At 49.1% G+C, this 23,219-nt stretch overlaps 1 protein-coding gene across 1 annotated transcript in view; it reads left to right on the plus strand.

The window, feature by feature from the left end:
• Positions 1-2,955: 2,955 nt before the first annotated feature.
• MYO1A (myosin IA) overlaps positions 2,956-23,219 on the plus strand; it is a 28,121-nt gene continuing 7,857 nt past the window's right edge. Inside the window, exons 1-26 of the mRNA XM_057557698.1 lie at positions 2,956-3,604; positions 5,116-5,294; positions 5,401-5,516; positions 5,778-5,872; positions 6,066-6,170; positions 6,364-6,410; positions 6,564-6,627; positions 6,829-6,927; positions 8,956-9,059; positions 9,175-9,322; positions 9,798-9,916; positions 9,997-10,083; positions 11,435-11,500; positions 11,653-11,757; positions 13,751-13,813; positions 14,019-14,219; positions 14,393-14,619; positions 14,984-15,184; positions 15,448-15,541; positions 15,998-16,147; positions 16,257-16,325; positions 16,770-16,844; positions 21,476-21,610; positions 22,241-22,347; positions 22,737-22,869; positions 22,984-23,136. Coding sequence (XP_057413681.1) covers positions 5,181-5,294; positions 5,401-5,516; positions 5,778-5,872; positions 6,066-6,170; positions 6,364-6,410; positions 6,564-6,627; positions 6,829-6,927; positions 8,956-9,059; positions 9,175-9,322; positions 9,798-9,916; positions 9,997-10,083; positions 11,435-11,500; positions 11,653-11,757; positions 13,751-13,813; positions 14,019-14,219; positions 14,393-14,619; positions 14,984-15,184; positions 15,448-15,541; positions 15,998-16,147; positions 16,257-16,325; positions 16,770-16,844; positions 21,476-21,610; positions 22,241-22,347; positions 22,737-22,869; positions 22,984-23,136 — 2,877 coding nt within the window. The 5' untranslated portion in view covers positions 2,956-3,604; positions 5,116-5,180. The remainder of the gene's footprint in view (positions 3,605-5,115; positions 5,295-5,400; positions 5,517-5,777; positions 5,873-6,065; positions 6,171-6,363; positions 6,411-6,563; positions 6,628-6,828; positions 6,928-8,955; positions 9,060-9,174; positions 9,323-9,797; positions 9,917-9,996; positions 10,084-11,434; positions 11,501-11,652; positions 11,758-13,750; positions 13,814-14,018; positions 14,220-14,392; positions 14,620-14,983; positions 15,185-15,447; positions 15,542-15,997; positions 16,148-16,256; positions 16,326-16,769; positions 16,845-21,475; positions 21,611-22,240; positions 22,348-22,736; positions 22,870-22,983; positions 23,137-23,219) is intronic.

Raw genomic sequence — 23,219 nt, forward strand, 5'->3', positions numbered from 1 at the left:
TGGTACCTTCCATTTTCTTTTATGTTTTGGCTATTTTCTTTGCTCTGGGAATCCGTTATAGCATTTGCATTAGTTCTGTACCTGTCTCTTCTCAGTTATTTTGACTACATGGAAATCCATTGTCCATTTTTCAAAGACAGTTGGTGAAATAGGAAGAAAACAGGGTGTGGATCATATGGAAATTTATGTAGATTAATGCATACTGATGACATCTTTTCTCCTCTTCCTTCTACAACCAAACTAGGTAAATAAGAGACATTGGATGATCATCAGTGGTTGAATTAATAAAAACTTAAAGCATAATTGCCAGGTTTGCAAGATCATAGGCTTTTAGTGAGGATAAAAAAAAGATAAGGTGTGTAAAGCAATTCTTCTCAAACTTTAACATGCATAGGAATCATCTGGGGAGCTTGTTAAACTGCAGATTTCTGATTCAGTAAGTCTGTGTTGGGGCCCAAGATTCTGCATTTCTAATAAGCTCCCAGGTGATTCAGATGCTGCTGGTCTGTGGACCTCACTTTGGATAGCATTTAGCTTGTTGCCTGGCACAGAGTAGTACAGCTGACTCTTAAATCGGGGGTGGGGAGGGTTAGGGTCTCCAACTCTCTGTCCGGTAGAAAATCCACCTGTAATTTTACAATTGAAGGGCCTCTGTATCTGTGCTTCCACATCTGCACATTCAGGCACCCATGGATCATGTAGTAGCAAGCAGTACGTACTTACTGCAAAAAATCTTGAGTTTAAGTGGACCAGGGAGTTCAAACCTGTGTTGTTGAAGGGTCAACTGTACTTGATCAATGTTGTTACTAATTGACACCAGATAGTTTGTGAGAGTCAAAAAGATCCTCTACCACCAAATATCTTCTCCACCATGTCTGAAAACTCCTGTGTTTTTATTGTGTAACATCTTCTAAGAAAGTGAATGTCCCTGGGAGGACTAGTGAGTGTGAATTAGACCAATTAGATTGCCGCCCTCACAGCTCTCAGAAATCAGCATTGAAGGGTTTAGGACTGCTGCTGCTGCTTCTAGTTCTCCTTTGCCAGCTTTACTGAAGTATAATTTATAAAATTGTACAATACAATAAAGTTCACCAGTTTTAAATTTTGCTGAGTTTTGGCAAATGGAGACAGTTGTGTAACCACCACCACAGTTATGTTATAGAGCATTTCCATCACCTCAAAAAGTTCCCTCATGGGACTTCCCTGGTGGCGCAGTGGCTAAGAATCCACCTGCCAATGCAGGGGACACGGGTTCAATCCCTGGTCCCGGAGGATCCCACATGCCGCGGAGCAACTAAGTCCATGCACAACTACTGAGCCTGCGCTCTAGGGCCCGCGTGCTGCAACTACTGAAGCCCACTCACCTAGAGCCCGTGCTCTGCAACAAGAGAAGCCACCACAATGAGAAGCCCACGCACCGCAACGAAGAGTAGCCCCTGCTCTCCACAACTAGAGAAACTCCACGCGCAGCAACGAAGACCCAATGCAAAAAAAAAGAAAAAAAAAAGTTCCCTCATTTCCCCTTACACGGACTAGAAATTCTAATGGGGGGATAAGGAAGGGAATGTCAGAGTCAGAGTGGAGGAAGACCAACAAGCTCCAGTTGCTTCAGTTTTGCCTGGGAAGCAGGAGATCACAACCCTGCATCTCCTGTGCCTCCTCTCCACCCCAAGAGTGCTTTGACAGATCTTCAAATCCCAGCTGAGTTGGATGTGTATTTTGTACCTTGTTAATTTAGAATGACCCACTCATCCCCGTTTGCCCAGAACTTTCCTGGTTTTAGCACTCAAATACCCATGTCCAGAAAACTCATCTCAGGTCCCAGACAAACCATGATGGTTGGTCACCCTAGCTGTGATGTTCATGCCATTGTTTCTAAGCCTGAGGTTGCCATCTCATTTTAGAGTCACTTCTGTCATGTGAGCACATAGTAGGCACCGATAAATGAGTCTGTGGATGGACACAAATGAACCTCAGTTGTAGACAGCTGCAGATTCCTGGCCTGGAGAACAGGAGACCTGTGTTCTGGTCCTGGCTCTGCCAGGTTTGCAGCGGTGTGATCCTGGGAAAATGGTTTCTCACTCTAAGTATGTTTCCTCCACTGCAAAATAGGGGATCTTTAGTCATTTCTGCCTCTGCTGTGATACTGCTCTCCCTGTACATGGGATTATGTTCTGATGTCACTTCCACTCAGCTTTCTCTCTCTCTCGCCTCTTGCTTTTTACCCCCTTCAAATACATATATATTTAGTAGATCAATAATTTATGTAAGGGCAGGTTGGTAATGGAATTGCTGATGGGCCAGGCTTATGCAGAGTGCTTCTGTGAGAGCAGTAGAGTTTGGACCTTGAACCAAGCAGCTGTGGCTGGGAGTTGGAGAATCAAGTCTCTATCTTCAGCTAAGTGTTTGTAATTACCTAATTTGCTCTTTGTGCATACCTGGGAGGGAGGATGGTGGGCATAGGGAGCCTGCTGTTTAGGAATTTCCCTGGGTGGATGAGGGGGTACCCTGGGAAATAGGATTTTAAAGCTTCTTGTCCACTGGAGGCAGTTATTTCCAGCTGAGATAGTGCCCAGGAAAGAGCATCCCAGGGTCTTATTCGGTATTCTAGCACAGAAGAAGGAATAAAATGAGAAATACCAGGACTTGGGCTGGAACCTGTGGCCAACTTGGGGTCAGGAAGCTGCATTTTTCTGTTCCTGGTTCTGCCATGTGCTGTCTGTGGAACTAGGGGCACGTTGTGTAACCTCTCTGAGCCTTGTTGTTTGTCTCTAATTTTCCTTTTTAATGGAGTGAGTCTTCACTGCCTACCTCACAGGGTGGTGTGATTCAATGAGGTGACACACAGGTGGGAGTTCACTGAATGAATGAAATGTCAGGTGTTATCAATAACTTTAATCTTTGGACCTGTACGATGGGGTCTGATTCATGGGGGGAGGGAAGTGGAGAGAAATTTGGGAATTTTGTCTGCTTAGTTCTTCCAGTAATATCATCAATACCCCCTGGCTCCCAACAAGATAGGAAGGGTAGGTTTGAGGGAGGTACTACTTCTTTGGTCAGAAGACACCCCAGCCTAACTTCCTCTTTGACAATATTCCTGACTTTTGGAAAAAGCTTTTCCTTGGCTATAAAGTCTGCTCCTTCTGCCCTCATTTCCAAATTTGGGGGGCAATGGAGCAAGAACTCTGCTTGAACCCCTCAGCTAAGGCCAGCCAGATACCCCTTCCTACCTAGAGGGCCTTTCTCATGCGACTGAGTGTCTCCGTTTGGGGCTGCAGGCCTGTGAAGGGTTAAGCGAGCCACACCCTCAGCAGGAACAGCCTCGGACTTTGTGCTGAGCAGCCATCTCAGGGCTCGCCTGGCTTGACTGGCACAGGGAGCCCTGGCTGGAGGAGGCTGCACAGAGGAAGGTCAGAATCGTGGACACTGGGAAGAGCAGGGTCGAATATTTCCTGTCTTCCCTGACACCATGGACAGCTCCCATTAACGAGGGCACCTCTCCAAGCCTTGGGGCCTGGGACTCCTATGCCCCCTTCCTGTCAAACTGGGATTTCATCCACCATTCTCCAAGAGACACTGAAGTTACATCCTAGTTCCAGTGTTGGTGAGTCCTGCCTTAACCTGCCTCTACTCCTCTTTTCACATCTTTGGGTGCCCCATGTGGGGGCTGCTTTTTTTCCCTCTTCCCCACCTCCAACCAATCTTATTCCCATTCCTTTCAAATCTAAAGCCAAAGAAGAAGCCAAACCAATCTTATTCCCATTCCTTTCAAATCTAAAGCCCAGCCCCACTTCTGCTTCTTGCCCTTCCCTGCCAAGTTATTTAAAATCTTAACTTTTTTTTTTAATCTAGAAAATGTGGGATGATAATAGTATCTACTTCATGGGGATATTGTAAGCATCAAGTGAATTAGTGTATGTGAAGTGTTTAGAGCCTGCCTAGCCCCTAGTACATACTACCTGATTGCTAAAGGTTGCTATAATCAGTATTCTCATTGCTCCCTCCCTTGTGACTTTACAGGAAGTGACAGGTGCTCCCTTTTCCCGAAGCTTGGGTAAGGCAGAGTGAAGGGAGAAGGCAGCCTGTGCCCCTTTCTTGCCCCACCTTCCCTTCCTGCTTCCCTCCCTTCCCCCACTCAGTTTCAGCAATGCAGGACAGGAGGATGTGGCTCTTTTATTCCTGTTAGGGAGTGGCATTGACCATTGTAATAGTCCTGTCCTGCACCAGGTCGCCCTGCCTACTCAGTCCCCCAGGAAAGGCTGAGGAGGGCTGGGCTTCCACTCTGGGGAGCACCTGCCATGTGCCTACTGCGTGGAGGCCGAGCCGCACGGTGTTCCCTGCCCCTCTGACGCTGCTTTTCCTTGCCCATTCCCACCAGCTACTAAAAAGTTAGGTGTGTCCCTCTGGGGCAAAGTCCATGCCAGAAGCTTATGGTCATGGGTGTAGAAGCTGGACATGGAAAAATAGGGACAGACGTGTAGGCACATCCAGAGGTCCTGACAGCTACTTGCTTGTTGGGGAAACAAACCTCATTTTCATTTTCTTTGGGGTATTCCAGCCTTTTACGGAGGAACTCCTGTCTCTGTCCTTGAGCTCATCCACTTCTTCCAGTCCCCATTTAAAAAATGAATCTCACTGTAGCAATGAGAGGGGAGGAAAGACATTGGCACAATTTTTCAAAGGGGTATGGGTGCGCTGGGTGACCGAAACGGGGGCCTTGAGAGGCGGGGAGTTGAGAAGGAGAACGGGTGACAAAGAGTCAGGGAGTCTGGACCCTGGCCGCAGCCTCAGTGCAGGAGGGAGGGAGCTCTTGGTGCTGTGGCATGAAGTTTGCTTACCCTTTCCTCCCCAGCCCTCTCCCCTGCAAGTACAAGGATGCTGCCCCAGCTGCTGCCTACTGGGTGTCTTCTTTACCCTGGTGGTCCTGTCCCACCCCCACCAACCCTCATTCAGGAAGCAGAGGATTCCCTCGCCTCCCACCAAGAGTTTCTGCAGCCTCCACTGTTAGCTTGGGCTGGTCCAGAGGCCTCTCCCAGGTTGGGGGCTCTCTCTAGGGCCAGGACTAGGGGAGGGGAAAGCTCTCTTAGGTCCTTCTGCCTTCCTCCCCTCAAACAGTTACTGGCCTCTAAAGCTGAGCAGACATCAACAGACTGATCCCAGGATCAGTTGCTCCTCTGGACATGACTCTCCTCGAAGGGTGCATTGGGGTGGAGGACCTTGTGCTCCTGGAACCCCTGGAGCAGGAGTCTCTGATCAAGAACCTCCAACTGCGCTATGAAAAGGGGGAGATTTATGTGAGTGCTTACGGGTGCCCCTGCCTGTGGCCGTGTGGCCAGAGAGTTCACGTGCCTCCCCCTAAACCCCACCCTCTCTCATTCCCTTCATCTTCCCTGGCACCAGACCTACATTGGGAACGTGTTGGTCTCAGTGAATCCCTACCAACAGCTGCCCATCTATGGCCCAGAGTTCATTGCCAAATACTGTGACTATACCTTCTACGAGCTGAAGCCCCATATGTGAGTAGAGGGACCGAGGAAAGGTGACAGGGCCCCAGCTCGCTATGACGGCACATCCTAATTTCCTCTATCCTTCCTCCCGAAGGAGGTTCTCCAGCTGCCTTCCTCCCTTGGCCCTCTGGAGGCCCCTTCCTAGGCCTGTCACTTGCCTTGGTCTGGTCCAAGTGGGGAGGGCGAATGAGTCTGGGGGTTGGGGGTCGAGTGAAAGATGTTGTCCTGGACTGGTCCCACACTAGTCACCACCCACTTCCTCCCCGCAAGCTATGCACTGGCAAATGTGGCGTACCAGTCACTGAGGGACCAGGACCAAGACCAGTGTATCCTCATCACGGGCGAGAGTGGAGCTGGCAAGACAGGTGAGGTGCCGGGGGGGGAAGCCATGGAGTCACTGCTGGAAATACCCCTTGTCTCTTTCCAAGCCAGGCCCAGTTCTGCCCCCACCCCCTGAAATTCCTCCCCGGCTTTTTCTGACTCTGAGTGGTGTGAGGTGCTGGGATGAGGGAGGTTAAGGGCATAGGTGGGGGATCCACGTGAGGGTTTCTCTTGCAGAGGCTAGTAAGCTAGTGATGACTTACGTGGCGGCTGTCTGTGGGGAAGGGGAACGGGTGAACTCTGTGAAGGAGCAACTGCTTCAGTCAAATCCAGTGCTGGAGGGTGAGAAGTCCAGTCTCTGCCCTCTCCACCCCCACCCCACCCTACCATCCCCAGTGTTCCCCAAATCGCTGTTCTCGCTCAGCCTGAGAAACCTGAGATCGGCCTCATGGCTGGAGGGCCTTCCCCCTTCCCCTGCTCTGGAGTCCCTCTTCTCCCCTCAGCCATCGTATTCCCCCTCCCCTCATCTCCACAGCTTTTGGCAATGCCAAGACCATTCGCAACAACAACTCCTCTCGATTTGTGAGTGAACATCTCCCCGGACTGGGACGAGTGGGTGTGGGGCCTTGAGAGGGAGGAACAAGGCACAGCTCCCTCCTGGACAGGGTGGCGAGAAGAGGAGGAAGCCAAGTCTCTCTCTCTCTCTCTCTCTCTCTCTCTCTCTGGTCTCTGAAGGGAAAATACATGGATGTTGAGTTTGACTTCAAGGGATCCCCCCTTGGTGGTGTCATCACGAACTGTATGTGTCTCCCCATCCCGCTTACCACCTGTCCCACCTGCCCCACGGTGTTCCTTTTGGCTAATCTGCTGCTGTAGGAAGGAGGAATGTTAGACTACCAGGCTTCTCAACCACTAGGAACACTAGGGATGAGGGCAGAATTAGAGGGAAGCTGCAGTACCTCCCAGGTCCTCAGAACATTATTTTCAAATTCTCTGCCAGATCTGCTTGAGAAATCCCGCGTGGTGAAGCACCTTGAAGGAGAAAGGAACTTCCACATCTTCTATCAGCTACTGGCTGGAGCAGATCCACAGCTGCTGAGTATGTGCCTGCCCCCGACACGTGGCAGAACATCCCTAGCCTCCATTCAATGCCCAGAACCCCTGGGCCCCTCTGGATCCCTGTAGCCCTCTTCCCTTGAATCTCAGGGCAGTCCCCACCCTGAATCTCATCCACCCATTGTTGGGAACAAATCCCTTGACCTTTGTGTTCTCTTCCTTTTCTGGGGTTTTATTGCTAGGAATAAGCCTTCTTACCTCTTCACTGCTCTTATTTCTCTGTCTTGTCTGGATTCCTCTTTCCCCAAGCTGGCTTCAAAAATGGAACACTTATTTCCATCTACCATCTCTCCTATCTTCAATTTAAGGGACTTTATCCATAGCTCAGCAGGAAAGCAGGCAGGATGTTACAAGTGTTCAAGAACTTTCAATGAGCTCTAGTTGAAGTTGTCCTGGGTCTACATCTGCCTTGCCCAGGACCTTGTCCTTGATTTTCTCTTCTTAGATAGTTCTGTGGAGGTTCCATTCAATCATTCATCAAACATCTCTTGAACACCTACTATGCTTGAACATTGTGCTAGCTTCTAGGGATACAGAGATGAGTAAGAGACCTTGTCCTCAAAGAACTTATAGTCTTCTAGGAATGGCAGATGCATGAACAGCTACATCACAATACAGTGTGATCAGTGCCAGTAGGCTCTGTAGCTGGCTAGAGGGGCAGAAGGCATGGAGCACCTTACCTTGTCTTGGGGAAGAGACCATCTCAGCCTGGATGCTGGATGGGCCTGAGGTGGCTCTGGATGGGCATTACTGCAGGGTCTGATGGGACTTAAAGCCCTGCCAGAGTTTCCCCTCTCAATCCCCCCTCTAACTGTGGGCACTGTGGGTGTCTAGCCCCCAAGAACCTGTCCCTTTGGTTTCTGGTTATTCTATGCTGGACTTGTGCCTATCTCCTTTCCCCCTCCTGGAGATCTCTATGGTTCAAGAGCCCCCACAGGTCTTATCCTCCCTCCTGGCTTAATTGTTTTGATTGTATTCCGTTTGTCTGAATCATAGGTACTAGAGTTGTGCTCTGGCTGATTTTCACTCACTGATTTAAGTTGAGTCTGGGTGGGGCCTCCCTCCCTGGTGTCATCATCCCAGGGCCTTTCTGACTCATTCTCCTTCCAGACACCCCTCTTTAGCAGGCTCTTGTTTCAAAATTTGTGTCTCAGGGGAAACTGCCATTAAACTCTAGTTTGAGGGTCACTCCCTGATTCTCAGATCATTTGGATAACAGATAACTGATACCCTTCAAGCTCCATGATTAACCCATTCCTTCCCATCTCAGGTGAACGGCTTTGACCATTCCCTTGATTCATTTATTAAAAAGAAAAAAGTTCCTGCATGCCAGCCAGGCACACAGAATATGAAGATGAAAAACACAGTCCCAACTCACAAGTTGTTCATTGGTAGGAGGGACAGAAAAAAACCCAAAGCCCAGCCCATGTGATGTGGTCTGGGGTAGAGATGCACAATGGGGGAACACAAGAGGGCCATTTGGCTCAGCTACACGCAGAGAAAACCTTCCAGAAGGGAGTCAGGATTGGGGAACATAGTATCTGTCACTTGGTTGGTGCTTTGTGAACAAATAGTGGGTGCGCCAACCTGGGCCTAGGGCGAGGCCTTGAGGCTGGAGGTGGGTGGGAGATGTGTGCTCACCCTTCTTTCCTCACCTTCATCCTCCCAGAACCATTGAGAACTGAGCAGGACAGAGAGGTTTCTTGTTTGTTCTTATTGTTTGGAACCCTGAGGGTGGGGAAAAGAGTAGAATGAGGCTTTTCTTTCATGAAAGTTGGGGAAAACTTCAACAATTATGAACACCCAAACCCTAAATACCGCTTAAAAATGTAGTCTATCATCACAGGAATTAGTGATCCCAAAACAAAAGAGGCAGGGGAAGAACCTAAAACAAAAATGACTCCTTGAATAAATGAATGAACCAACCTAGGACAAGGACCGTGAGGGTCAAGGCTGGAGGACTCCAGAAAGCATGTGTACTGACGCTTTTCCCTCATGCTGGCCCTCCCAGAGGCCCTGAAGCTTGAACGGGACACAAATGGCTATGCCTACCTGAACCCGGGGGCATCCAGGGTGGATGGCATGGACGACACTGCCAACTTCAAGGCCCTCCAGGTGAGTACCTGGGATGGGCCATTAGGCCATGCCCTGAGCCCAGGCTCTGGCTTTGAGAAGGGAAGCGTTGGACTGGCACCGCAGTTCAGCTTCGGACTTCTCCTTTCTCTCCAAGAGTGCAATGACTGTGATTGGGTTCTCCAAGGAGGAGATTCGGCAGGTGCTGGAGGTGGTGGCCCTGGTGTTGAAGCTGGGGAATGTGGAACTGGCAGACGAGTTCCAGGCCAATGGGGTACCAGCAAGTGGCATTCGTGATGGGAAAGGTCTGCACCCAACCAGCTCCCTGAATCTCCTGCTACAATTTCTGTTCTTCCACCATCTCCAGCACAATAGACCTCATTCTGACTCAGTCCCCCTCTGCCCGCTTAGGAGTTCTTCCCCAAACATGCTCATTCAGAACTCCCTGTGAGGCATATTGGAATGAGATTTTGATGTTTGGTAGACCTAGGTTCTGGGACCTCTCTGAGTCTCAGTGGATTCTTTGCAGAAATGGGGACAATTACACTCATTTCAGGAGATTCTCATATTAAAGGAGATAATGCATGCAAAGTGTCAAGATCTCCCTTTCCTCCTCCTCCCCAGAGATCCCTCCAGAGCTATGTTCTGGATTGGCTGTAAGGACTTTCCCAGTAAGACCCAGGAACAGCAGGCTCTCAGCAGTTTCACTTTTCAGCCCTCCCTCCCTCCCCTGGGAGCAAGCCCTCTCTCAGGCCATGTTGTATTTCCTCATCACTCCAGGTATTCAAGAGATTGGGGAAATGGTGGGTTTGAATTCAGCGGAACTAGAGAGAGCTTTGTGCTCAAGGACCATGGAAACGGCCAAAGAAAAAGTGGTCACTGCACTGAATGTCGTTCAGGTGAGGGGCCCTGTGGGAGGAGGCTGAGTTTTGAGTCTGTTCTGTGGCTGCCACACTAACCAGTTGGCACTGCCCTGCAGGCTCAGTACGCTCGGGATGCTCTGGCTAAGAACGTCTACAGCCGCCTTTTCAACTGGCTAGTGAATCGAATCAATGAGAGTATCAAGGTGAGAGACTGCCCTCCTCCCTCAGCACTCTCCTCTGCCCGCCCCATGCCTTGGGTTCTGAGATGAACAGAGTAAGGAGGATAGGGTGTATTTATTTATTTATGATAATGTAGTGTTTTGGAAACATCTCTGTTTTTTTGAGTTCATCTGTTTGGGTTCCCTACTTACCAACTGTGTGGTCTTTCAGTTTCACAAAGATTCTGAACCTCAGTTGCCTGATTTGGGAAATGAGACACACTAATGCCTACTTGTTTCACAGGATTTAGTGAGGATCAGATGAAATTGTGTACGTGGTTACCATATAACCCAGCAATTCTACTCCTAAGTATATATCCAAAAGAACTGAAAGCAGATGTCCACATAAAAACCTGTGCATAAATGTTCACAGAGGCATTATTCATAATAGCCAAGAAGTGGAAACAACCCCAGTGTACATCAACTAATGAATGGATAAACAAAATGTGGTATATCCATACAGTGGGATATTATTTGGCCATTAAAAGGCATGAAGTGCTGATACATGCTCAATGTGGATGAACCTTGGAAACATGTTGAGTGAACGAAGCCAGACACAAAAGGTCACATTTTGTATGATTCCATTTATATGAAATGTCCAGAGTAAGCAATCCATCGGGATGGGAAGTAGATCAGTGGTTGCCAGGGGAATAGGGAGTGACTGCTAATGGGTTACATGTATAAGATTTCACCTGGGGATGACGAAAATGCTCTGGAATTTAGTGGTGATGGTTGTATACCTTTTGAATATACTAAAAAAAAAAATCCCACTGAATTGTATACTTTTAAAGGGTAAATTTTATGGTGTGCAAATCAGGTCAAAATAGAGTTATTATTTAAAAATTCGTATCTGAAAGTGCCATCAATTTAGAATCTGTTACCAGAAGGCAGCAGGGTAATATAGGATTTGAATCCAGATTTGGGTAAATGCTTAGCTCTTTTGAAGTTCGATTTTTTTTCATCTGTAGAATGGGAATAATCACACCTTATAGGGATAGATGGATCAATGAAATAAGATCATAGGATTTTTTGTAAAATGCTCTACAAATATGAGGGATGGTTATTTTCCCTAGAAGATTTTAACGTCTTTCTACTTTGTACCATGAGAGCATTTTCCTGGAATCTATTACATCTTCCTTTTCCTCCTTTCCTCCCTCTTTGCTTGTCCTTCAGCATATAGAGGAAGAGGGAGAGTAAAATTACACCAATTCCTTTCCAGCTTGGTCAAGCTCACCCAAGTTCTGTTTGCTCCCTGCTTTACTCACATCCATCCCAGAGGGGCCTGGCCTGGTGTGTAGTGGGCCGGTCCTCAGACTTATCTTTTCCTCCTCTTCAGGTGGGCACTGGGGAGAAAAGGAAGGTCATGGGGGTCCTGGATATCTATGGCTTTGAAATATTAAAGGTGAGAGAGCTTCAGCAACCTCAGCACCCTGCTTCCTGAGGGTTAGCAGCGGCAGGCTCAAGGAGGGTGTGAGAGAGGGGAGGTAGGGCTGAGACGGAGGAAGGGTCTTGGGCTGAGCTGGTCTCACTCTCTTACCTGTGTACCCATCACAGGATAATAGCTTTGAGCAATTTGTGATCAACTACTGCAATGAGAAGCTACAGCAGGTGTTCATAGAGATAACGCTGAAAGAGGAGCAAGAGGAATATAAGAGAGAGGTAAACGAGGACTTCCTGCTTCCCCTCTCTCAGATGACTTCTAGGCGTATGCCAGATCTTTCTCCTTCATCACAGCTTCCTCTCAATTGTCCCCAGACGAGAACACTAAGGACAAAAAGTCTCCCTTGCACGGCTGAATATTCCAGCATTACCAAGAAGCCCTAATTCTCTGCTTTCCACCCCCAGTTCCCCATCCTGCCCTCCAGGCCAGGAGAGGAAAGGGGCAGATTGATGGAAGGGTGTCTGGGTGGGTAGGGGTGGGGGAGAGACCTGACAAGAGTGAAGTGACAGCTGTGCTTGGCCCAGGGCAGGCTGTGAGCCGAATTTAGAAGGGGCATTTCTCCTGGGCTTGGCACCCTACCACATCCCTTTCGGTGCCCTTCTCTGACGTCTCAGAATCTTTTGTCTCCTCTGGGCTGGACTGATGTTGCCGCCCCTCTTGTAGCACCCAGACTTCCTCACCAGAAATGCCCTGTGGCTCAAAGTTTCCACACTCCTTCCCCTGGTCAGCGAAAACCGCCCCCGTTTTCTATGGCCAAGTGTTAGAAAAGCTCTCTGATTGAGCTAATTCACTCCAAAGTGTGAATGGCTGAATCTCACTCATCAAAACCCTCCCAGGGATGTTCCTTGTGAGCTCTCAGGAACCTGCTGTGGCAGAATTTCAGGCAATGTGGTCACAAGTAAATGTTGTTTTGGTTTTGTATGTTTTTACTTTAAAAATTTAAATTATCAAATAGATATACATTCCCATGCTTCAAGATTCAAAAAGCTTAAAAAGGTATATAAAGAAAGGTCTCCCTCCCACCCCATCCCAGCCTCCTAGTTCTCCCCCCTGCATCTAGAGGCAACTGAAGTCGGCCTCCTTCCAGAGGTATTTTATGTGTAATCAAAAAAATCTGTAAATATATTTTCCCTCAAAATTTATTCAAGTGGCAATGAATACACTCTGTTCTGCATCTTGCTTTCACCAGTTAACAAGAGACCTTTCTGTATCAGTACGTAAAGATGCTTTTCTACAGCTGCATAGGTTTGTTCATTTAACCAGTTGGGGGAGGTATTTTGGGGATGAAGTGGACGGGCAACTTTACTTAATTCCAGTCTGCATTCCCTAAAGACCTGTGAGGGAGGAGGAAGAGAAAGGCTCGTGTTCCCCAACCACACCTGGGAATGGCCTGAGCCTGGGAGGTCTGGCACTTGGCTGGTCTGGAGCTCTTCTGTCTATAGGCCTGATACCCAGCAAATGTCTAAATTAGAGATGCATGTTCTTATGGGTCTTCTGCTTCTATACCATTCTTGCTTTTTAAAAAACAAATTATACAGCCCCAAAGTATCATGTAGATCAGTGGTTCTGAAAGTGTGGTCCTGGACCAGCAGCAGCAGTATCCCCTGGGAACATGTTGGAAAGACAAATTCCCAGGCCCTATCCCAGACCTGCTGAATCAGAACCTGGGGGTGGGGCCCAGCAATCTGTATTTTAACAAGCCCTCCAGGTGATTGTGAGGCACACTTGAGTTTGGGACTCACTGATGAAGGTCTTTGAAGATGTATCAAATTAGCTTTGTTGTTTGATGATAAACTCACCTATGTGCTTTGGTTCCATAGCTTGTTGCCAGAACAGTATGGCCATTTGCTCTTCTACATACTCAAGGACCCTTCCCACTCCCACAGTGGGGTAATCCCTATCCCAGTCTTCACCCAACATATTCCACTTCCTTCTCCAACCTGCAGCACCTACATGGCTTTCTGCACTGTCTCACCCTCTCTCACAACTGCTCTGGGTCCTCCCACACGTCTGCCCAACCACCCCACAAATTCTCCATCAACCTTGGAGGGATGAGGATGTGATAGAAACCACACCAAGGACCCCCCCTCTGAACTATAGGGCTTTCTGATGGTCCTTTGTCGGGTGGGTGAAAGGGGGCCTGGTTCTGGTGAGACCATTGGAGACTTGTCTTGGACCTGCTCCATGTAATTTGTCATCTCCCCTTGCCAGGGCATACCGTGGGTGAAGGTGGACTACTTTGATAATGGCATTATCTGTAACCTCATTGAGCATGTAAGTTATCCTTCTCTCATCTCTGGGACCTCCCCCTCCAGACTGCCTGAACACCTTTCCCCTGTCTCTCTCTCCCCTCCTCCCCACACCACTTGATAAGGATGGTAAAGAGGGCAAAGGATGAGGGGGCAGAGGGGCGGCAGTGAGGATGTGGATGTCTTGAAGGACCAGGTCTAGGTTGGGCTGATCTTGTTCCCCTGGCCAGAATCAACGAGGCATCCTGGCCATGCTGGACGAGGAGTGCCTGCGGCCTGGGATGGTCAGTGACTCCACCTTCCTAGCAAAGCTGAACCAGGTCTTCTCCAAGCATAATCACTATGAGAGCAAAGTCACCCAGAACGCCCAGCACCAGTATGACCACAGCATGGGCCTCAGCTGCTTCCGCATCTGCCACTATGCGGGCAAGGTGATGTCGCGGGGCTGGAGGGTGAAGACTAGGGCCTGGGCACAGGCTGAAGGCAATGGGGGAGGCACTGGGGGGAGGTGAGAACCAGGAACACTTCGCAGTGAGACTGGGAGGGCCACGTGCACGACAGACAATGTGGTGGGCTCTCCAGATCAAGTGCTGTTCCTGTACAGGTGACCTACAATGTGAACAGCTTCATCGACAAGAATAACGACCTACTCTTCCGGGACTTGTCCCAGGCCATGTGGAAGGCCCAGCACCCCCTCCTTCGGTCCTTGTTTCCTGAGGGTGATCCAAAGCAGGCATCTCTCAAACGCCCCCCAACTGCTGGGGTCCAGTTCAAGGGTTCTGTGGCCATCCTCATGAAGAACCTGTATTCCAAGAGACCCAACTACATCAGGTGACATGCTGGGCACATAGGGGAACATGGTGCATTTGTGATGACACTTGCAGGGTCCATGCATGGTAGAACATGTCTGTGCGGGGGCGGGGGGGTGGCTGTCTCTGGAATAGGATACCAGATCCCTTTTCCTCATGAAAAACAGAGCCAGCTGAGGAGCTGAGAGTCCTGTAAGGGGGAGAGCGTCATGGTCAAGTAGGGACCATGCTATAGTGAGTGAAACTGGGAAGGCCAGTGTGTCTGCTTCCTCTGAAAATTTTCAGCTAACGGGAATGTGTACAGAACAGAGGTGTAGAGACCAGGATGGGTGACACTGGCAAGGGTGAAGCCCCTGTAGCCCGGGCCTTGCCTCACCTCCCACCAGGTGTATAAAGCCCAATGAGCATCAGCAGCGAGGTGAGTTCTCCTCGGAGCTGGTGGCCATCCAAGCTCGGTACCTGGGGCTGCTGGAGAATGTGCGGGTGCGACGAGCAGGCTATGCCTACCGCCAGGCCTACGGGTCCTTCCTGGAAAGGTACCGATTGCTGAGCCGGAGCACTTGGCTTCGCTGGGACGGTGGAGACCGGTAAGACTCAGTGGGAGACTGGGGAGAAGGGAAGGGCAGTGCAGGGAACCGCTGTGGGGGAAGAGACCAGGTGGTGCCGTGTGTATCGCTGAAGCTCGGTGAAGGGATTCTCGGGGAAATGAATTGAATGATCACTTTTCAGAGGCTCTGAAGTCTGTTCGAACCCTGAATTCTTCTCCTGGGGTGAAAGGGGGTAGAGGAAAGGTGGGAGAGGACCCTCCCCTGGGATGCCCTTTGGCAGCTTTCCCCACCTGCTCCTGTAGGGAGGGGGTCGAGAAGGTCCTGGGGGAGCTGAGTGTGTCCTCAGAGGAGGTGGCCTTTGGGAAGACAAAGATCTTCATCAGGAGCCCCAGGACTGTGAGTTGGAGGGTGCACTTGTGTTTGGTGGGGCTGGAAGGTGGAAGAGTTGGAGAGCCCACCTGAGTGAGAGGCTGGGCGACGCGAGCTTCTAGAACCTGGAATGGATAGTGGATGAGGAAGTCTCCTCTCTGCAGGGACTTTATCCCTGGGAACTGAGTTCTTGGGTCCCTGCCCTGCCTGCCCTGAGCCCTGGAATTTGGTGTGCTTGCATTGCTGGTCTGAGCGCCTCTGCCTGAAGCAGGACTCCTTGAGAGTCAGGGTGTCTGAGTTTCCAAGTCCTAGCACAATGCCTGCTAAAGAGTCAGAGCTCAGTAGCTGCTTATTAAATGAATGAATGCATAAATGAATAAGAGGACTAAAGAACGATTGAATAAAACACTGGCTGGGAAGCCTTTGGTGCCGTGGGGTTCCCCTAGGTGAGCCTCTCTGTGCCCCCCTTCCACCTCTCCACAGCTTTTCTACCTGGAAGATCAGAGGCGCCTACGAATCCACCAGCTGGCCACACTCATACAGAAGACGTACCGAGGCTGGCGCTGCCGCGTCCACTACCAACTGATGCGCAAGAGTCAGATCCTCATTTCCTCTTGGTTTCGGGGCAACATGGTACCTGTTATCCCCAAAGTCCTATCCCCCTTACTCTAATAGGAGAGTGGGAAGTGGAGAGGTGGTTCAGGAGGTGGAGTTTTTCTAACAGGCCCACTGTTTTCTACAGCAAAAGAAACGCTATGGGAAGATGAAGGCATCAGCATTGTTGATCCAGGCTTTTGTGAGAGGTTGGAAGGTAATGGGGAAGGGAGAGGGGTTTCCTCCCCTCACATGGCTCCTCCTGGTCATGCCAGCTGCTGCTGGTGGGGAAGAGTAGCAGAGAGAAGGTCCTGCCCGTACCCAGGACACATCTCTGTGTGTTGGTATGTCTGTGTCTTGGTGTGTTTCTGGGTCTGCTCTGTGTGTGTCTGGGAGTGTGGATGCATCTTGGGGAGATCTGAATATATGCTTGGGTGTGTTTCTGACTTAGCAGCAGAGCTCTGCCTTCTGCTTTGAGTGTCCTCCTGATTGCCAGCTTGTCTGACTTTACTCTCTCCCTCCAGCTATAGTCTCAGCTCTTTATCTTACTCGGTTCTTTGTGTGGTTAAAAAATAGTAGAACCTCTTCTAGGCCTGTCTTCTATCTTCCAGGTATAACTCTCTATCTTTACTTTGGCCCTTTTCTTGTATGTCCCTGCCAGGCCCGCAAGAATTATCGAAAGTACTTCCGGTCAGAGGCTGCCCTCACCTTGTCAGATTTCATCTACAAGAGCATAGTAAGTGGTGGGGATTGAGGGTGGAAACGGGGCATTGAGGAGGGAGGAACAGGTTGGGAAGAGGAAGTATGTGGGGTTTGAGAGGAGGTGACTCAAAGCTTTCCCCCAAGAGCCTCCTCTATCTGATGTACTTAAACCCTGGGAGCAGAGGGGATGGGGCAGCAGCCTGCATGGGGAGGGCCCCAGCGCCGAGGGGCCTAGGGGCAGAATCAGAGCACATTTTGGCATGAATAGACTCTGCAGGCAACCTTGTGGCAGGAAGGGGTCCCAGTACACCCACCAACTAGTCCGTGGTGAGTAGGCTGGAGAAGAGACTGGGGCTGGGTGGTTAACAGCAGTTGAAGAGGCTGAGCCTCACTGAAGAGCAGAGAGAGGACACACATAGGGTTAAGTAACCCAACCTCCCGAGATTTGTTTTAGGGTTGGGGGTGAAGATGGCGGAATCATATCTTCCTTCTATCTCTTCTGACACTGTAGCAGGCCAGGCTGAAACTGAATCTCAGGAAGGACCTTAATTCTGGAGGACTCGGGTCAGAGTGGGCAGGAAGAAGCCAAGAGCAGGCCTGGACGTTCAAACTATGGACAGTTTCCAGTGAGAGGAAAACAGGGACAGAGAGGGGTGATTTCCAGAGACATATATCCGATAGCAGTAGTGCTTCTGAGAAGTGTTGGAGGGAAACCAGATGGGGGAGAGCAGCACTCCAGTGAAACCTTGGGAAAGACCAGAGAGAAGAGCGGGAGATCTTGGACTGAGGGCTGGAGTGAATTAGAACTGACCTCGGCTGATTTTATTTTATTTTTTTTATAAATTTATTTAGTTATTTATTTTTGGCCGTGTTGGGTCTTCATTTCTGTGCGAGGGCTTTCTCCAGTTGCGGCGAGTGGGGGCCACTCTTCATCGCGGTGCGCGAGCCTCTCACTGTTGCGGCCTCTCTTGTTGCGGAGCACAGGCTCCAGACGCGCAGGCTCAGTAGTTGTGGCTCACGGGCCTAGTTGCTCCGCGGCATGTGGGATCTTCCCAGACCGGGGCTCGAACCCGTGTCCCCTGCATTGGCAAGCAGATTCTCAACCACTGCGCCACCAGGGAAGCCCCTGATTTGATTTTTGACGGTTGTTAGAACTGTTACTGACTTTGCTCGTAAAGACACGAGATGCATTGGAGCTCCTCTCTATTCACTTGGCTAAGCTGAGGAATGGGGGCTCTGGGCCTCTTCCCCACCTCCCTGAGTCTTCACTGTGTCCTCCTCCCCCTCCCCGGGGAAGCTCCGTTGTCCTAGGCCTCTTCCATTGCCTGGGCTCTCCTCATGCAGGCTCCAGGGTGTCTGCCTTACCAGAGTACGTGCTCTCTTGCTGCACACCTGAGACCTGTAATCTGATTTTGCTCTTATCTCCTGAATGACCTCTAGTCTACCTTCTCTTTCACCTGTATATCATCAGGCATCTGCTGAATGTCACCACAGGAGCTGTTGCCTTTAAACCAGTATTTCAATAAATCAAACCCACTGTGGAAGTCTGCGTGTAGGGGACCACAGGGCATTGATTGCCCTAGTGTTTCTGACTAGTCCATATTTTGCCATTGCCTTGCCTATATATAACTCACTTACTATGTGCTAAGCCCTTTACATGCATTAACTCTAATGCTTTCAACAACCCTCTGAGGTAGGCCCTTATATTTCCCTCATTTTATTTTATAATTAATTAATTAACTGAACTTTTTTTTTTTTTTTTGGCCGCTTTGGGTCTTCGTCGCTGCGCATGGGCTTTTCTCTAGTTGTGGCGAGCAGGGGCTACTCTTCGTTGTAGTGCGCGGGCTTCTCATTGCGAGGGCTTCTCTTGTTGCGGAGCACGGGCTCTAGGCACGCGGGCTTCAGTAGTTGTGGCACGTGGGCTCAGTAGTTGTGGCTCGTGGGCTCTAGAGTGCAGGCTCAGTAGTTGTGGTGCACGGGCTTAGTTGCTCCGCGGCATGTGGGATCTTCCCGGACCAGGGATCAAACCCGTGTCACCTGTATTGGCAGGCAGATTCTTAACCACTGCACCACCAGGGAAGAACCAAACTTTTTTTTTTTTAAAAGCACAAAACCCTATATACTAAAATTGTACACATCAAGTATTGGTCCAATCTTATATCAATCTATTTACAATTAAACAGCACCATGGTTTTCTTACCTAGGTTAGTTAAACATGCCCAGAAAATTGTTATTCAAAGTATATGTTTTTTAAAAATAAAATAAACTCTTTCCCCCATTTTATTGGTAAAAACCAAGGCCCAGAGAGGTTGAATAACTTGTAGGCGTTCCATAGCTGGTATGTGGTAGAGCTGGGATACAAGCTATTTGACTCTAGTTTTAACCACCACCTACGACTGTTCCCCTCTCCTTCCTGCCTCACCACTCCCAACACACTCACAGAGGCTTGGGCAACCCAGGCATCCATGGCTCTGGGTAGACCTGCAGGCAGGAGGGCTGCATAGGGAAAAGCAGAACTTTCAAGATATAAAAAAAAAAACAAAAAAGAGAAACCTCAGAATCTCCACATCAATTGGAACATGGGGGATTATGGGACATGCTAAGGAATGTTTATTGAATTAAACCAGGCCAAGGACTGGGGACTTCAGGGTGGTTAGACCAAGCCCACTAGATCTTTGTAGTGGAAGATACAGAGAGCTTGGATAGTTCCTGGAGAGTTACAGCAATATACTGTGTGTTCTGCCTTTTTCTATTTTAGTTTTTTAACCTAATATCTCAGCAAAAAGTTTTCACAAAAATTCCAAAAATTTGGAAGTGTTCAAGGTCAAGTCATTTTCTATACCTTCAGTAATTCTATCCTATAAATAAACAGGGTGCTAGGTGCTCCCTGAGATATAAAGACTTAAAGAGTCCTTGTTCTAGATTGAGGGAGACTAAACAGTCAGATGCCACGGGTGAAACTTGATTGGATCCTGGATCAGAAGAAATAAAAACAAAGTCAAAGAGTACATTTTTAAAGTTTATAAAGGACATTAGAAGAGATTTGCATATACATTATTGTTGGGTGAGTGTGTCCAATTAATGTTAATTTTCTTAGGTATGGTGATAGAATTATGATTTTGTAGGAAAATATCCTGGTTCTTGGGCAATGCGTGCTTAAGCTTTAGAGGAAAATGTCATGATAACTGTAACCTACTTTAGGATGCTATAGTAGCCAAGATTTGTACATATGCGTGTATTTATATACTTACATGCATTTGTATTTATGTTTGCGTGTGTTAGAAAGAGCACAAAGATAGGGTAAGATGTTAACATTATCAGCTGGTGAATTTAGGTGAGAAGTATATGTTATTCAGATGTTCATTGCAATGTTGTTTCAACTTTCACTCAAATTTTAAAAATTTCAAAATAAGAAAATAAGTTGTATTACATTTTAAAAAGTAAAAAGTAAAACCTTAAGTCAGATTATGTCACTCTTCCCCTAAGACCCTCTAAAGATGTTCCATTTCACTCCACATAAAGCCAAATGTCCTTACCACAGCCTACAAGGCCCTTCATGATCTCTCCTTGGCTAACCTACTCTCTGATCTTTTCTTCTCTTGCTCAATTTAGGCCAGTCACACTGGCTTTCCTTCTTGTCTGGAATATGCTACCACTCATTCCTGTCTCAGTTCTGCTTTTTTTGCATCATAGCGTATATAATTATTGGAAGCTACAGTCTATGTTTATTTGCTTGTGGGCTGTCTCCTTCTCCACCCACAGTAGAATGTAAACTCGGTGAGAAGAGACTTTGTTTACTCTGTTCACTGCTGTGTCCCCATACCTAGAACAGTGCCAGGCACAGAACAGATGCTCAATGATGTTGAATTGTGAAAAAACTCAGGACCTAGCATCCTGACTCCCAAAGACTCACCCTGTAGAAGAGGGAGATTTCCATGCAAATAACAGTAGTACAAAAACAAATGTATAGACAAAGTGCTGTGGGGCTTCAAAGAAAGGAGAGACACCACTGGCCCAGGGAATCTGGAAGGGCTTTGAGCTGCATCTCAAAGGATAGGTAGAATCTGGGTTGGCAGAGTTGAGCTGAGAGCAGCATGAGCTAAGGCACAGAGTGATAATGAATGGGCTGGGCAGAGGGCAAGTCAGGGAGTCCAGTCTGGTTGGTGTGCCAGGATAAGATAATGCAGGGGATCCTGTGACATGAGGTTGGGCTCTAAGTAGAGGACTTTGAATGCCAGGTTGAGGTGTTGGGCTTGACTGAGAGAGGAGGGAAGATTTGGTACCTGTCCAATAGCCCCAACACAGACAGTGGGGCAGCCATCCGTAGGCAATTATGAGCGTCGAGAATAGGAAGCTACAGAAGCAAAATATTAAGGCCAGTTTTCATATTGCTCCTCCCACCTCACTACCCTGGGTAGAAGGTATCTGCTTGGAACTACTCCTTCTCTCCCCTCCATCTCCCGTTCACGCTCTTACTGCCCAACCTCAAGTCTACATTCACACTGAAAGAGACCAGGAGGGGACTCCCTTCCATCTCCTCGGCTCCACTTGTTGCTTCTCCCTGTGGGTGGCCCTTTCCCTTAAAGTGGTGGGATCTGGGTGCCAGTTTGCCTGTCAGGAGGTCTTCTCATCATCCCACTCCCAACTCCCCTGCTCCCAACCCAGGCACGGAAATTCCTACTGGGGCTGAAGAACGATTTGCCGTCTACCAATGTCTTGGACAGAAGGTGGCCAGCTGCCCCTTACAAGTACTTCAACACAGCTAACCACGAGCTTCAGAAGCTCTTCTACCAATGGAAGGTGAGCGGGGCCTGGGCAGCCTCTCCTGGTGCTCAGTCAACTCCTCTCTCATTTGTCTTTTTTTTTTTTTTTTTCTCCTCCTCCTGATTTTCCTCTTCTGCCTCCCTCTTCCACTTAAATTTTTTTTTTTATTGTGGTAATACATAAAATTTACCATTTTAACCATTTTTAAGTAAACAGTTCAGTGGCATTAAGCACATTCGCATTGTTGTGCAACCATCACCGCCATCTGTCTCCATACTATTGTTCATCATCCCAAACTGAAACTCTGTACACATTAAGCAATAACTCCCCATTCCTCTGTCCCCCAGCCCCCAGAAAGTATGATCTACTTTCTGTCTCTATGAATTTAACTATTCTAGGTACCTCATGTAAGTGAACTCATGCCACATGTGTCCTTTTGTCTGGCTTATTTCATTTAGCACAGAGTTCTTCTACTCAGGAAATACTTTTGAGCACCTGTCTGGGACTAGGCCTTGTGCTGTGCGCTGGGCACACAGCCCTCCTGGGGCTTGTATTTGACTGTTTCCATCCCCCTCCCCCAGCATCCCTCAGTCCCCCTTCCCCTCCCCAATGCTCCTCCAGCCCCTGCCCTCTCTGAAGTGTCCTCCTTCCCCTCCACTGTCACAGTGCAAGAAATTCCGGGATCAGCTGTCCCCGAAGCAGGTAGAGGTCCTAAGGGAGAAGCTCTGTGCCAGCGAACTGTTCAAGGGCAAGAAGGCTTCATACCCCCAGAGGTGAGTGCCTCCCAGACCCTGTGCAGTTTCATCAATAGCAAAGAGAAGATTCCCCAGGTGGAACAGAGCTGTGGTTCTCAAACTTCAGTGTGCCTCAGGATCACCTGGCAGGCTGGGTAACAGCCAGGTTGCTGCATGCCCTCCTCAGAGTTTCTGAGTTAGGAGGTCTGGGGTGGGCCAAAGAATTTGCCTATCTAACAAGGTCCTAGGGGATGCTGATGTCGGTCCTGGACCATGCTCTGAGAACCGCTGAGACACAGGGTACGGCGGAGGATGGGGGATGGAGCACATGAGGACCAAGATGGGAACTCAGTGGGGGGAGGTACAAGGACCTTGGAGGTCGGAGGTAAGGACCTTATCTCCACTGCGTACCTCCTGTGTGTCCTCAGTGTCCCTATTCCATTCCACGGTGACTACGTTGGGCTGCAAGGAAACCCCAAGCTACAGAAGCTGAAGGGCGGGGAGGAAGGGCCTGTTCTGGTGGCTGAGACTGTGATGAAGGTCAACCGTGGCAATGGCAAGGTGAAGGCCAATATCCTGAACTCCTTCCCCAGCCTGATCCAGAGCCTCGGCTGGTAGCTGGAAGGGTGGGGATGCATCGCAACCCTTCCTCACCCTTTCCTGTTCTGTCCCTAGACTTCCTCTCGAATTCTCCTTCTGACCAAGGGGCATGTGATTATCTCAGACACCAAGAATTCCCGGGCCAAGACTGTCGTCGCACTAAACAGTGTGGCCAGGGTGTCAGTCACCAGCTTCAAGGATGGGCTTTTTAGCTTGCATCTGAATGAGGTATCAGAGCTGGGTGGGGGCAGGGCCCCAGACTGGAGAAGGTGGTGGGCATCACAGGGCTGGGGCGAGCTGGAGGCCATGGA

The sequence above is a fragment of the Balaenoptera acutorostrata genome, chromosome 11, assembly GCF_949987535.1.
Source record: "Balaenoptera acutorostrata chromosome 11, mBalAcu1.1, whole genome shotgun sequence".
Lineage (NCBI taxonomy): Eukaryota > Metazoa > Chordata > Mammalia > Artiodactyla > Balaenopteridae > Balaenoptera > Balaenoptera acutorostrata.